This window comes from Archocentrus centrarchus, chromosome 1 (genome assembly GCF_007364275.1).
Source record: "Archocentrus centrarchus isolate MPI-CPG fArcCen1 chromosome 1, fArcCen1, whole genome shotgun sequence".
In the NCBI taxonomy this organism is placed as follows: domain Eukaryota; kingdom Metazoa; phylum Chordata; class Actinopteri; order Cichliformes; family Cichlidae; genus Archocentrus; species Archocentrus centrarchus.
In genome coordinates, this window is record NC_044346.1 from 29,012,846 (window position 1) to 29,027,385 (window position 14,540).

Below are 14,540 nucleotides of genomic sequence, written 5' to 3' on the forward strand. Positions count from 1 at the left end.
TTAAAACCTCACTATACATTTCATCGCATGTATATTTACAGAACTGAAAGCGTCTATTGTCTGCGTCATTCTAGCATTCCTATCCAAACAAACATCAGCATTGTTGAATTTGTCTGCTTTATGCCGTGTTGTCCTAAAGCGCATTATCCGTGCTTTAGGATTCACACAAATCCTTCTTCTGATGTTCATTTTGCAGGAGGTGAGAGGTCAAGCTATCATCACCGTGCAGCTGGAGGTTCAGAGCACGCCCGATAGACTGACCTCTGCCAGCTGAGACAGGTATTTCTGTAAAAGAGAAAAAATAAAAAAATAAATATCTAAATACATAAAATACACACCGATGAGCTACAGCAATATAACCACTATCATATTGTGTTGTTGATCCTTTGCATGGTGTCAAAAAAGCTCCAGTCTAACCTTTCAAGGTGCCTCTGCAGTATCTGATGCCAAGATGTTAGCAGGAGATCCTTTAATACCTGCAAGTTGCATGCTATAGACTTTTCATGGATCAGTCTTGCTCCAGCACTCCCCCCTACACCCTAACACCTATTCTACCTATTGATGACTGTGAATGATCCAGCTGCACCAAGGTATTTTCATAATAGAAGGTAATGTGAAATGTTAATGTGATTTTTTTTTTTTTTTTACCCCAAATTAAAACCAAGACTAAGACCTCTATAGCAAAGATGTGTTAATGTAGATCTATCCAGGTCATTCCACTGAAATCCATTTTTCTTTAAACAAAGGTCAGAATAAGAGAGTAATAGAGGGAAACCACCATCTGGTCAGTCTTTTCCATGTACCAGAAGTTTCTTTTCACAATTTTTTTTTTGTAGAATTGATTGAGTCACAGGTGGTCCAAATACTTTATGAATGGATACATTATATCCAGTAAAATTAAATTAACACATATCCGGATTTAATGTTATAAATGACCAGCCTCAGTCCTTAAATCATTTATTTTGTGCTCCCTTTGTAAATATAAACTCACTCTGCTGTAGACGAGAAGAGTAGAACGTGAATAAAAACAACAAAATCAAACAAAATGAACTTCTGAGCACACAGAGCTGTGACAGACAGCACAACTGTTTAAAACTGTTTTTTTTTTTCTTCGTGGAATGTAATGCATCAAATGTGAAGGAAACACGCTCCTCGACCTCGCTTCAGCTGTGCTGCAAAGGACGAGGGAAATGTAAGATGGCTCGGTGCTGACTGGCCAGTAACAGGAAACCTAATACAGTCGCAAGATTACACGCAATGCTAATGTTCGTGTGTATGTGTGTGCACTAGGATGGGGCAGTAAACTGTACATTTATTTAAGATTTCAATTTAAGATTATGATCTGTTGACTTTTTTTAGTTATTGAAATTTTAGCTATGATCAAATGAAGGCTCATAAATTTCAGAAAATGGGCTAAAAAAAAACGAAATATAAAGATCTGTCCAGCCACAAACGTCTATTGTACATCCTTACATATCAGGAACTGGAAATGTGAGGATTTCAGCAAATTTCCTCTCAAAAAAACCCAGCAATAAACAGTTATTTATTGCCAAAATTTTGATGCCTGATGAGGTGATTATTTAAGATCAGTGCTGTTTGCCAAATCACAGTTTATAAAGAAAATACTTCTGAGAGCAAAGGAGCTTGTTTTTCAAAAATGTGTGTTTATGAATAATGTGCTCAGTGCATAAATATGTCATACAGTTTATACAGTGGGGTTGATGCTAAATCAAAACAGGAAAGTCATTAACTTTCCACGGCAGAGAATTTTGCTTGGAGAACAAAATTATACTTAATAAAAAATTAAAAGTCGGTTTTATCCTCATGTGAAGAAAGGCAAGGAAAATTAATATAATACGAACGTGCTGAAAGTAAAACAAAGAGATTACTCACAAGCCTGAAAACAGCTGGTGTAATCTCATGGCCGCATCAATGTGGCCAATGAAGTCCTCAGTAAGGAGTGTGCGGCGTACAGATTGACTTTAAATAGGCAGACGTGCATATGCCCACACACACTTTTGTGTCACATACGTGTATCTCCCGCCATGAGGGTTTATGTTTTAATATAATTAAATTAATAAAGACTGGATAAAATAAAGGAGGAGTGTGCCGCTGTGCAGGTTGTACCTGTAGATTCCTGTAGTGTACTGTGCTGCGGCAGTGAGCGGTCTTTGCAGTTTCCTCACTGGTGTAAAAAAGTCCACAGAGTTTACAGTAGAAGCCGCTCCTCGGCACAACAAACTCCACTCCTATCAGACAGGAAAAACAATAATTAAAATTCAATTGAAAATAAAAAATAAATAAATAAAATAAAATAAAATAAAAACAAACAAACAAAAAAATAAATAAAAATTCAATTGTCTGACAAAAGAGGGGGACTCACAATGGTAATTATTAATAAAAACTTTTTAGACAGATTCTACATCCTTTTTGTCATTCAAATAAATTTAACTTTGACCCAGAATCACAGTCATGCCTCTTCCCACCATTTATATGTATTCAAATCAAAAAATGGGACAAATTTGATTGATTATACTCAATAAATTTTAAGAAAAAAATTACATATATTATCGATAAATAATAATTAAAAAAATCTTTTATTGAAGGTCAGTTATCAAACATAAATTAACTACTCTACTGGGACTTATGGCTGCCTGAAACCATCATGCTGCTGCTCTCAGATTACACTTTTTTTTTTCTTTCTCTCTCCCCCCGTGGTGCCCTGATACATTTCTACTAGTCTAAATTAATTTTTCCTTTACTGATTTTAGTGATTTCCCTATTACTGACCTCTTCCAGTTGATACCCCCCACCCTCTGTTTACAGTCATCACCATTTCTTTCTTTTTTTATCATGAACTCTGGACAGTGTCAGGGGAATCAGGGAGCACCTGGATCGAGTGTATGGAGCAGGACACGTGACATCTACTCACTTGTTCTGACTCTACCAGACAATTATCTGAGCTATTTGCTGGGCACAACCAGACAGCACACACACTTTCAATTAGGGAGCTGGCAAGACAGCAGCTGTTTAATGTCCAATCTGACTGCACTGGGCACTTGTGTTAATTTCTGTAGTGTAATGTCACAAGATTACAATTTGATTTTGTGTTACGTTAAAGTAATTTAAGAGTATAGGATTATATTCTCCAAGCACCACAGTATACTTCATTGAATCAGCATTTCCATTTCTGATAAGTGTAACAATAAAAAAAGATCATACTGTGATGGAATTGCAGCACCGTGTTGACAGTGACTTCTTGTACCATGTCCACTGCCTTAATTTCAATCTCAAGTACACAATTGCTTATTTTTAATAACAAGGTTAATTGTATATAACTCAAATAACTAAAATTAGATATGAAGATAATATTTCATTTAGCTGAAATAAAAAATAATGCTGGACTTTAGAAAAAACTAAACTGTAATGAGACTGTGTGCTTGAATAACTAAAGATTGGATGTCAAAGATTTTCTAAATCTTTGTAAAATTGTTTCAACAGTCATGAGGAGGCTTTAGACTGGTGAGTACATGACAGCGAATCAGAAACCTTCTTAGATTTGCTTCTGACAATGCTCCCATATCCACATATATTACAGTAAAAAGAAAAAAAGGTAAAAATGAGCATGATGAAAACAACCAGAAGGCATATCAGTATTATGTTTGTCTTGATCTTATTGCAGACAGGTTTTTCTGGACACACATACAACAGAAATAACTGCACACTGCTTCCGTGTCTGCACTCTGCACTGAGGTCTGTTGTTGTTTTGCTTATGTGCTGTAAGTCTCTGAAGTGCAGGCTGAAACCTGGCCATGTGCTTGGCTGTGTCATTCTAACTCTAATGATAATATAAATACTCATCCCTCAGGGGTGCATTTCACAACCTGCTCACAGAAATAGGTCAGCAAGTGGCCAAGCAGTTCCAGTCAATTAGAGTGCTAATGCAACAGATTGTCAGTGTCCTTAACTAATGGTGTCCAAGATAATACTTTATCTTTGGACTAAGACTACAGGCTCAAGACTCCATCAGCTTTTGTCCATGATAATGATTAAATATAGCAGTGATAAGTGGGCTTTAAGTGTATTGCTTTGACATATATGGATTAAAGAATTTTCTCAATTGAGAGCAGAGCAATGCACGTGGATGCACACTGAGACTCCTGTTTCAGACCTTATATTCTGACCATCAGGATATACATGCAAACAGCAAAAGATGCTAAACTGGTTCTAACTCAGAACCAGGTTATTCACTAAATTCAATGGAGCATTTTGCACATTATGTGTAAATCTTTTTTTTTTTTAATAAACAACTGTTCAGTTGACCACAGTGAGTTTGTTTAGCATTTGTGTTTTCATTATTGCACTGCCACCCTAAACGTTTCTGGAGATGACTCAGAGAACGTGCATGTGAGACTGGAAATTTATATTAAACAATTTTTAATCTTTAGCTTGATAGAATGAAGTCTTGTAATTTGCACCGGTATGATAGTAGAACAGAGGTAATAGTCAAGTGAATCCACAGCAAGAGAGTGGTGTCCGATCTCCTGCATGCTCTAGCCAGGTAGCTCCCTCACCTAAACTAAACAAAGCATTTCCAGTTGTACATTTACATCTGAAGCTGACTTTTCCCTCTTCTGTGCTTTATGTAAGTAAGCAAAACTTTAGACAACATCCCAACTCATAAAAAGATACCAGAAGTAGACTGGATGTCAGGGTGGATGACACACTAAGTTACTGCAGTACCAAAGAAAAAAATTCAGTCAAGACTTTCCATGTGTGACATTTTGATTCATTCAAAATCTGAAACTTCTAAAATCTTTTCAGGCTGTGAACTTTATTCCAAATGGGTGGAAAAACTTACAGTTGTGTTTAAGCTGGTTTACATTTAGCCACTGATGTAAGCTGATTTTTCTGACAAAATAAGAACCAGTCGCTCTCAGTGATTTTATTAGTGTAACAGTTATGGTAATGAAATGTGTTCTGCTTACCTAAAGGTATGCTGTGTTCACTGACAGCTCTGTCTTGTTCATGGGATGGTGAGCAGGCCTCAGTGTCTATAAAAGGCAAATAAATTATGAGAAAGGAATTTATACTTTTTGTCTTTTTTTTTTTTTTTTCATCTGAGTTTAGGGAACTAAATAAGAGAGCTGTAGAAAAAACCTTCAAGTGTTTTGTGGTTTGTTACAACCATCCTTCCAAGCATCAAATAGCTCTAATTACATTTATAATCTACAGTCAGCTGAGATAAATTTGCTGTCCTGTGTCTTCAGTGTGAACTTAGAGAGCAAAGAACATATCTTTTCCTAATAAGGTACATAAAGAGGTATAGTTTTACAGGTCCCACTTTTTTTTTTTTTTAAGTAAAACTAGAGTCTTTTGTCCAACAAATGACTAGCAGTCCATTATAGTGCTGAATTGGTAAGATTTGTATAATTGTAAAATAATAAGCTTAAGAACAAACACTTGTTTCTTCTATGAACACTAAACTTACCTTTTTTATGAATGTTGTCCTTGTGCTGCACTCCATTATTGACTACTTCCGTGACCTGTCCTACTTCTGGGGTCTTACTATCCTCTGATACACAAACATGATTTTCCATTGGCCCTCCTGGTGGCCCATTATTGGTTACTTCACTGTCCTCTAAGCGTGTCTCCTCCAATGCAGCCTTTAACTCCTCACTGGGGCATTCACTAAGGTTAGAAGCTGGTAACTCAGAAGTCACTGGAATTGTTTTCTGGTCTTCCTCTTTGGCTGAAGACAAAATATTCTCTTCTTTCTTAGTTACAGCTGTTGCTGCCTGGTCTCCACCATCCCCACAAGACTTTTCAGTCTTAGATTTGTCGTTAAATGTCTGCTGCACCTCCAAGGATGAGGTAGATGGTGATTTGCGCTCCTCTACTGACTGTTCCACTGCAGAGTCTTTGGGGCAGGATGTAAGCTCTTCTAGCTCAGAAAGGTCTGGCTCAATAATGGAATCATCTTCTCCTCCCACTTCATCTACAGTGACTAGTTCCTCCATGTTCTTAGGATACCAACACTCTTCATCGGTGTCATCACAACTTTCCCAATCCTTCTCCTAAGGAAATGGATCAAGAACATAGTTGTTAATACGCTACTTCTAGCTTCCAGCTTCCAGCTAGAACGCGCATTTACAAGGTGTCATAAACATTAACAATTTTGACTTACTATGTCCCTGTCTTTGCCACATTCAGAAGCCTCTTTTGTTTTACTGATTTGCTGAGGTGAAGCTGATTTTTCTTTTGAGTGGCAATCCTAAAAAACAAAAAGTCTTTAATTGCAGGAAATATGTGGCAGATGTGAAGCAGGGCTATAATAACAATGTATTTTACAGAAGTTACTCACGGTATTTCCAGCAGCCTTTTCTCTCTCTTTTTTCTCTGTGGCATTGTACCTCCTGCTTGTCTTTTTGCTCCTGCCCCCACCTGGTGAACTCTGTCTTTTATTTTCAGGTGTTCTGCAAAGTGGCTCATCAGTCATGTTAGTCTCTGAATGCCTGGACCGAGTGTGGTAGTCACCACCATCCTTCCTCTTTGGCTTTGCATCATGTCGCTGGTATGGAGGTCTGAGCGGCTTGTCTGACTTATACACTTGCTCCATGTAGAAATCATCTTCATTGTTCCGGTATGAGTTGAAGGATGAGCCTTGAGGGCTGCCTCGTGGGTGCCAGTCTCTGCTTCCTCTCATCCCTTCACCTCCACCTCCTCGCTCATCAGAAAATCTCAGACTGAGATGATCTAAGGACTTTTGGTAGATCTTTCGACGGTCAGCCCGCCCATTAGGTCGATCATCATCCACACTGCTCCCATTCCTCCATGGATCATCCCTCTCTCTTTCATCCTCACCTTTTCTTAAGTGTGATGACCACTCCCAAGAGCCCCGGTGGGGGCCCAGGCCATCGAAGCCTCTCTCTGGACCCCTGCATGGTGCACCTTGGGGGCTATGGGCTGAGCTGCATGATGTAAAACTGGGGCTGTGGGAATGAGGACTCAGAGAGTGGCTGATAGGGCTGCGGGAACGTGCTCTCTCTGGCATGTAGCTGGACAAAGATTATGTACCTTTTTGAGACTGCATTTACTCCATTAGCAACTCAAAGAAGTCTGCAGCACAAGAACAAACATTTGCAACTCAAAGTTTCCTTACTGTTCATGTTGCTGCATCTCATCCCTTTCCCGCTGTGAGGTAATATCCTGGATGATCGATTGAACATCTTTACCTGGCTTCTAAATGAAAAAGACATTTGCATTTAGTAAATGCCCAACATAGTTTATAACCTATTTTTTACTATGCTCTTCAGTTTTACCTTGAGTTGCAACTCCTTGTACCTCTTAGACATTCGTATTAGAAGTTTTTGGTTGTTAATCATAGCTGGAGTAAGTTGGTAGTACTGAACCATGGCATGAGCTGCCTCAACATACGCCATCTCCAGAAAGGCCTGATGGGATAACAAAAAGTTAGAAAGCTGCTATAAACATGAAACCTCTTATGAGAGGTTCTTTTTTCAGGCTTAATCTTCTCAAACATATATTGTACATTTCAGACGACAGCGTGGATGAAAGGAAATCTGAAAATCATCATTCATGAATATCATATTTCATTAACATATGAATTTACTGGAACATGTGTTTTAGTCTTTGCAGCTAATACCGTGATTTTAGAGTGAATGCTTTAAACTTGATAGGGGTGATATTCATGCTGCAGTTCTGTTAAACAGCCAGTAAGTTATAACAAAATATATGGTCTCATGAAACTGCTGCAACATAAAAGAAGATGCCAGTGAAATATAATTAGGTTTTTTGAATTTTACACATTTGTTCCAAATAAAGATCATCTTCTGATCCACAACTTTCCTGGAGGTAATCACTACAGAAACACATTTAATATAATTTAAAGTTTGGAAGTGTGTAATTAAACACCCTGGCACTGGTATTAAAACCCCATCGCTCAACTGTATGTCTGACAAGCAGCTGGACTGCAATAGCACATGAATAATGGCAAAATAAAGAAAATGACTGTGACTTTTTATGCTGGATGGTGCACAGGTTAACTTCTTATACTAATACAAGTAAAGAATATATTGTTCTTAATGAGTGTTGGCCAAAAATCTAATTAGCTTTTTATATGGATGTGTAACTGAGAACTAAATAAGGAAAATACTTGTTGCTAAACATTAACAAATTATTATTAACTGATAAATAATCATAGTTTCACCTGATGTGTAGACCGCATGAGAATGTAATTGGTAACTTTGCCAAAGGGTAGTCCCAGGTTGATGACATCATTCTCCGTGCAGCTGCCCTCAGGGAGGTTGCATATGTGGATGACTCGGCCTGCAGAGGCCTTTCTGATGGGAAATGGCTGTGAATATGAAAAAATGCAAGCTTTGAGCAACTGTGTTTGTTTAAACATACTGGTCATTTACAGCATTTAAATTAACAACGTTCACATAACTTTTTTAGTATTTAGATCTTCAAACTTCAACCACACACACACACACACACGTTAAAATAACTTCATCCTATTTACAGTGCTATTAACACCATGACCAGGATACAAAGAGCTGTGTTTAGTTGTTAAATTTAGTGTGCCCCACAATGAGCACATGACTTTCAGAATGCTGAACATAGCTGTTGGTCAGGGAATTCAGATGAAGTGGGCCCAGTGCTTCTAAGGTAAGTATAAAAGATATCACAGCCTTTTCGAGGGGGAAATTTCCCCCTCTCCCTTTCCACTTGACAAAGCTTGATTAGCAGTGTCCCCCTTCCTTCAGTTATTATATGAAGCTGGGCTTATCTAATTTGGTTTGATAATGAAAACATATCTGTCACCTTTTAATAATCTCTGTAGTTTAAAAATGAGTTTAACATTATGCTAACAATGCTAACAAACAGGACAATGTGTAATTTTCTTTCCTTAATACAGTTAACCTCAGTGCATCTATTAATACTTCCTTGGGAGTAATGCAGCAGTGATAATGCTAGTTTTTTTTTTGTTTAGTTATAGAGACTCGTCAGCTGACTAGGTACAGACATTTGACACAAATCCCTCCAGGCTGCCAAGTATAGTGACCTGTAATGCTTAGTGCCCACTTGTAATATCTTTTTTTTAATCTATTATTATTTTTACCTTTTTAAAAAAAAATTTTTTTACCACAGTATATCATGACAGAGGCTGCAAACAAGTTACTATCAGACTTGCTTCTACTCAGTAATTCTCACATACCTACTGTTTGATAAGTTGATTTAATAGACTTTTATAGCACTTATAATTTTAGTATTAAAACAACTTTATTCAGCTGTCTTTACTTTTTAGAGCATCACCTCAATAGACTTCACTATCTCCATTTATCAGATTACCCATCCTGTTATTGAATTTAAGCATGGCCTCAAGAAATAGATTATGGACAACCAACAGCGACTTCTTCTTTTACCTTTAACAAGACTATAATCATACTATACCTGTATTATATAAGTGTATTATATATGCTCTATTTAACTAATCAGTACTTTTCTCTGTATTATGTAAGCTTTTAATATAATGTAGGTTATTTTAACTATTGTACATATTATATTTATTATTTTGTTTAGGCCAATCATTAGAGAAAAGGAAAGGCAAAGGAACTACCTAAGAAAGATTAACCATATAAGGGATATTGTGATTGATAATTCAGATACCTGCAGATCTTATGTATCTTCTTTACTGTGTTGGAGAACAGTACACCCTCCTATTAGTGGTCCATCTACTGCATATTGTATCTTGCAAATGCAAGGACTGTAGTCTTCGTCAAACTAGTTAGTTGAAATGCCATTTGACACCTCATGTTCCTTTGACATCACTGCAGAAAGCGGTTGTAAATTCAACTCGTTATATCACGGAGTCTTATTTCTGCAACCATTGTGCTGCAACTGCAACTTCTCTAGCGCCCCTCCTCCTCCTCCGGCATCTCTGGTTGACAAACCTGACAGACAGTTCCATGTGTGGGACAGACTGGGGCTCTAATTCAACTTCAGACCAGGAGTCAGCATCTCAGATTTTATAGGGAATTTGCTCAAGGAAAGCCCAACAATAACAAAGACTTTACTTCACTTGAGTCTAGAATGTATAAATCTCTTCATAAGAGACAATTTTTACAATTTACAAGTCACTTTAGTGCACGTTGGAACATATGCTGAGCAACATAATTCAAAACATAGATGAAGCACTGTCCACAAACATGACATGTGTCACGTGACTATATTTTAGACAAAAAAAATTGATTAATAATGGTTAATAACTTAATGGTTTCTGGCCAGCATAGTGACATTAACAACTTCAGATGCAATAGTGATAATTCTATTAACAGCCCCATGCCAGTTCCACTGCCACCACCAGAATACATAAAGGTCAATTCAGGATGGGCTCAATAAACAGATCCAGGAATAGGCTGTTTATGTCCCTGGAATATTAGTGAGAACAAGAGGCTCGGTCGCTGCTTGCTGTAGTCACAAATGTGTGACCTGTAAAAGTCAGGCCTGTGTCTGAAAGGCCAGACAGTTTGACCACAGCATTAAGATCACTGTTAAGGTTGGCTCAGGCTTTGAACAGTAGCCATTTCTGTGGACCGCAAACCAGAAGTGCCGAGTTATGCTGGTTCATTGCCTGCTCACAAGGTGACACTTTACACTCAGCCTGGGCCTCCTTAATGTGGTTTATTTTGCAAATGCACAACAGAAAGCAACAGAAAACAAGAATCTGGATAAATGAATTGCCTCCACGGAAGATGTTTGGTATTCATGTTTATTACCTTAATTATTAGGCTAACAATTAAAAAGCACAACTACATAAAGAACAGGATTGGAATTACTTGCAGTCATAATGAAAACAGTTTCCCAAACTAGCTCCAAATGATCTTCTAAGAAATTAACCCTGATTGAAACATATGAATTAAACCCTTGTGAATTCATTACAGTTACAAAGAAAACAGTCTTAAAATCACAGCCTTGTAATGTATTCAGTACATCATGATAATGGCTTTACCTGTCCCCCTGTATTCCCTGACAGCACACTCACTGACATTATCTGGAATCTCTCCTAAGGATATGTCTGTTTATTTGTACAAATCAGGATTCATGTTGAAAGATCCAGGGAGATGGTCAGTTTGGTTTCACAGTTTCTCCCCACGTTCCAATGCAGAGTGCTCACACGCCGATTCCTCAGATCACTTTACCAGTCTCTCACCAGTCTGAAACTTAACACTGCTGCCTCGGGGGGTGTGACCCTGGGGTCTTTAGGTCTGTGCTCCACACAGCAGTTAGCTGTAATCCTGTGTTTATCTCTGTTCAAGTTCTGTCAAAAGAAGCTACTGTGTTACTTCAGGCTGGACAGCTGACACTGCAGTCCAAACAAACAAAAACTGTGCATCCTTCTAATGTATGTATGCGCCAAGGCATATATATATACTGTTTGAATGGGCAAGGGGGTTGTATCAGGAGGGGCATCCTGTGTAAAAATTTGCCAGTTCAAACATGTGGCGCTACCTGCAGCCCTACTAAAAGTAAAAGCTTTTAGCTTTGCACTGAGTGTAGGGGATTTTTTTTTAAAAAATATATGATCACAAAATCAACCCTTCAAAAGGATTTTCTGTTATGATGGTTTCTACCAGAGTTATTGTAGTTTTTATTTTTCAGTTTCAATTGAATTTTGCTTTCATTTCACTTTAGTTCCTGTTTGTTTTCAAAGTGAACATTTCAGCTTCGTTTTGTTTGTTTCAAAAATGTTTAGCTTTGCTTGCAGCTTTTGTCATAATATGGAGGGTTTTTGTCAGATTCCTGTAATAATAGAATAGGTAATTACAACACCACATGTAAAGGCCACTGACTCACAGTCATGACATGTGATCCTCAATAAACATATGCATCAAGATCTTGTCATGCCTCTTCTAAAACTAAAAAAAAAAAAAAAAAGATCTGTATATTTTTATTATAGTTAGGGTTGTAAGTAAACAATATGTGTTTCAGTTAATTTAATTACATTTTTTTCTTTCCTAAAATCAGGCAGGCTTTTGTTTCTCTTTGTTCAACTGCCAAGTCCAGCATTTGAATTCTTGGCATAATATTTGATTCCTCTCTGGGCACATGTAAAATCTATTTCTCGTCCCTGTTTCCTTCATTTAAGGAATATTTCTAACATATTGACATATGATCTACTTGGCTGAACTGGAGAAAACCGTTCATGCATTTGTGTAATTGCACTTAGATTACCGCAGTGCCCTGTTTACCGGCTCACTTTCACACCTCCGAGCAATAGAGAATGTTTTGGACAGACTATTAATGTGTTCTAGTAAGCACGCTCACATTTCTCCTATTTTATATTCTTTATATTGGCTCCCTGTAGACTTTAGGATTTGTAAAATCTTTGATACAGAGCACTAGACAGCCAGGTTCCAGACTATTTATCCCAGCTTCTTCTTAAACACATTGCTGCTGGCAATTTTTGATCATAGGCTCAAAAATTATTAGCTATGCCTTTCAGTCTGTGGCACCAAGACTTTGGAACAGTCTACAAATATGTTTGGTTGACTCTGTGGATTCTTTTAAAAAGTAGTTAAAACTTCCTGTTTATTTTATTCTGTGTCTTAAATTGGGTTTGTGTTGCTATTACAGCACTTATTTTTCTTATTTATTTTACTTTATTTCCTTGGACAGTGATTTGTGACTGCTTGTCTGTGGAATTTTATAAAGAAAACTTTACTTTCTAAGGTATAGATTTTATTTTATTTTTAGGAAACTACAAAGTAATATTTTAATTCTATTTTTTTTTTTATTTTCCTTCTGTGCACATACAAAAACTAAATTTCATACACTGCAAAAAGAAATATCACACACACATCTATGTGCATTTGTGTGATCTCTGGGCTCTCACAAGGCTTTTAAAACAATAAAACCTCACATGTTAGACTTGGACAGGTGTGTGTTTATTGCAGCTAACATTAGTTCGTGTAGCACAGCCTATAAATATTTCTGTGCTAATAAAATAAAATCCTTTGTCAATAACCAACCAAAGACACGCATGGCTTCTTCCATCACTAACTTCAAGCTCCTGTTAGAAAGTTATCCTGGCAACAAAGAGCAAACAAATGGCTGATAAAACCGTAGAGTCATGCACATCAAAGAAGCGCCTTTAGAGCAGAAGGAATGTAGTTTCAACACTAAGGCATCCATCTCTGGATCAGCCTCTCTCAGCTGTACAGTCCTTTGTTCTCAGAGACCTAAAGTTAAAGCACACCTCCTTTATATTATTATGATTTTATAATCAAAGTACTTTTTTATTCACCAATGTATTTGCACTTTATCTTCCTACTTTATTTATTTAAATCTTTATCTAATATTAAATACGTACAATATACAGCATGTATTATGTACAAACTACACTTTGTATCTTAAGTTTATATTTAGGAAGTCTCTTGAGATTAAAATATATTTTTCAAGGACTAACTGGTCAAGAAAGCGCATCATATCAACTGAAAGGTTAACGATATAGCTAATAAACTGTGAGCAAGTGGCTTTAAAGACAACAAGAAAGCATCTGGAGATGTACTAACTTGTGGAAAACAATATGTGGTCCTACATTGGGTGTGTGTGTTGATGCCCGCCGACTGTTGAAAGCTGCATGCTAGACATAAGTATAGGCTTTCTGAAGGTTTGCTGGGTCTAATTTTGGTGTCCCTTTCCCTCACTCATCATCTGCACTGTGCTTTTCAAGAGACCTTCCCTCATGATGGATGCCCATCAACAGCTGCTGTTTTTTTAAACCCAGTCAAAAACAGACTCTTTACATCAGGCAAACTGACTGTAGGACTACATTTAGGATTACACTCCAATTATAATACTCTTAGGAATACTTTAAGATGAGTATTAAGATTAGTATTTGCATTTGCCCCACATTTGGTAAATGTGATTTTCCTGCCTTAAGTAAATGGAGGAATCAGTTAATGCAAAAACCAATAAAAATAATAATTTCACAGATACACGTCTAAATTGTTTTGGCAGGGTCGATAATCATTATGAGGTTAAATAGGAGTATATAAAAAAAAATCTTTATAACTGTATATTTTTAAGGTATTTTATGTTAATATAATTTGCCAGCTATTAAAGTTCAGTGGAAAAGATTTGTTAAACCAACTCGAAGCCTGGTGTTGGGCCCCAGCAGCTGTCAACGAGGCGCACTGAGTCCATTCATTAACCAGCACACATTCAGCGTTGATTGACCTTATTCACTTTTTCCTGCTGCTTAGCTGTCACATGGAACAAATGATCATCTAAAAGACACTAGTGCCCTTTCAGTATACTGTTGGAGAGGTAATTGAAAAGACTCAAATTTGAACCATAAATTTTTTATTATTTTTTAGTGCACAATCAAAAATTTGTGTTTCATGGTGTTTCAGCTGTTTCTTTTGTCACTGGCACTCTTTACAGCCTGTCTCAAAATTTGATTTATGCACCCTTGGCAAACTAATAATCCTGATTTTAAAAAAAGCAAAAAA

The 14,540-nt window shown here is 37.1% G+C and overlaps 1 protein-coding gene across 1 annotated transcript in view; it reads right to left on the bottom strand.

Moving 5' to 3' along the window:
• Positions 1–30: 30 nt before the first annotated feature.
• The window catches only part of LOC115788053 (RNA-binding protein 20-like), a 51,109-nt gene continuing 36,599 nt past the window's right edge, over positions 31–14,540 (bottom strand). The window contains exons 6-14 of the mRNA XM_030740934.1: positions 8,231–8,377; positions 7,323–7,454; positions 7,163–7,242; positions 6,365–7,058; positions 6,188–6,274; positions 5,492–6,077; positions 4,989–5,054; positions 2,128–2,249; positions 31–285 (exon numbers count right to left, since the gene is read on the bottom strand). Coding sequence (XP_030596794.1) covers positions 238–285; positions 2,128–2,249; positions 4,989–5,054; positions 5,492–6,077; positions 6,188–6,274; positions 6,365–7,058; positions 7,163–7,242; positions 7,323–7,454; positions 8,231–8,377 — 1,962 coding nt within the window. The 3' untranslated portion in view covers positions 31–237. The remainder of the gene's footprint in view (positions 286–2,127; positions 2,250–4,988; positions 5,055–5,491; positions 6,078–6,187; positions 6,275–6,364; positions 7,059–7,162; positions 7,243–7,322; positions 7,455–8,230; positions 8,378–14,540) is intronic.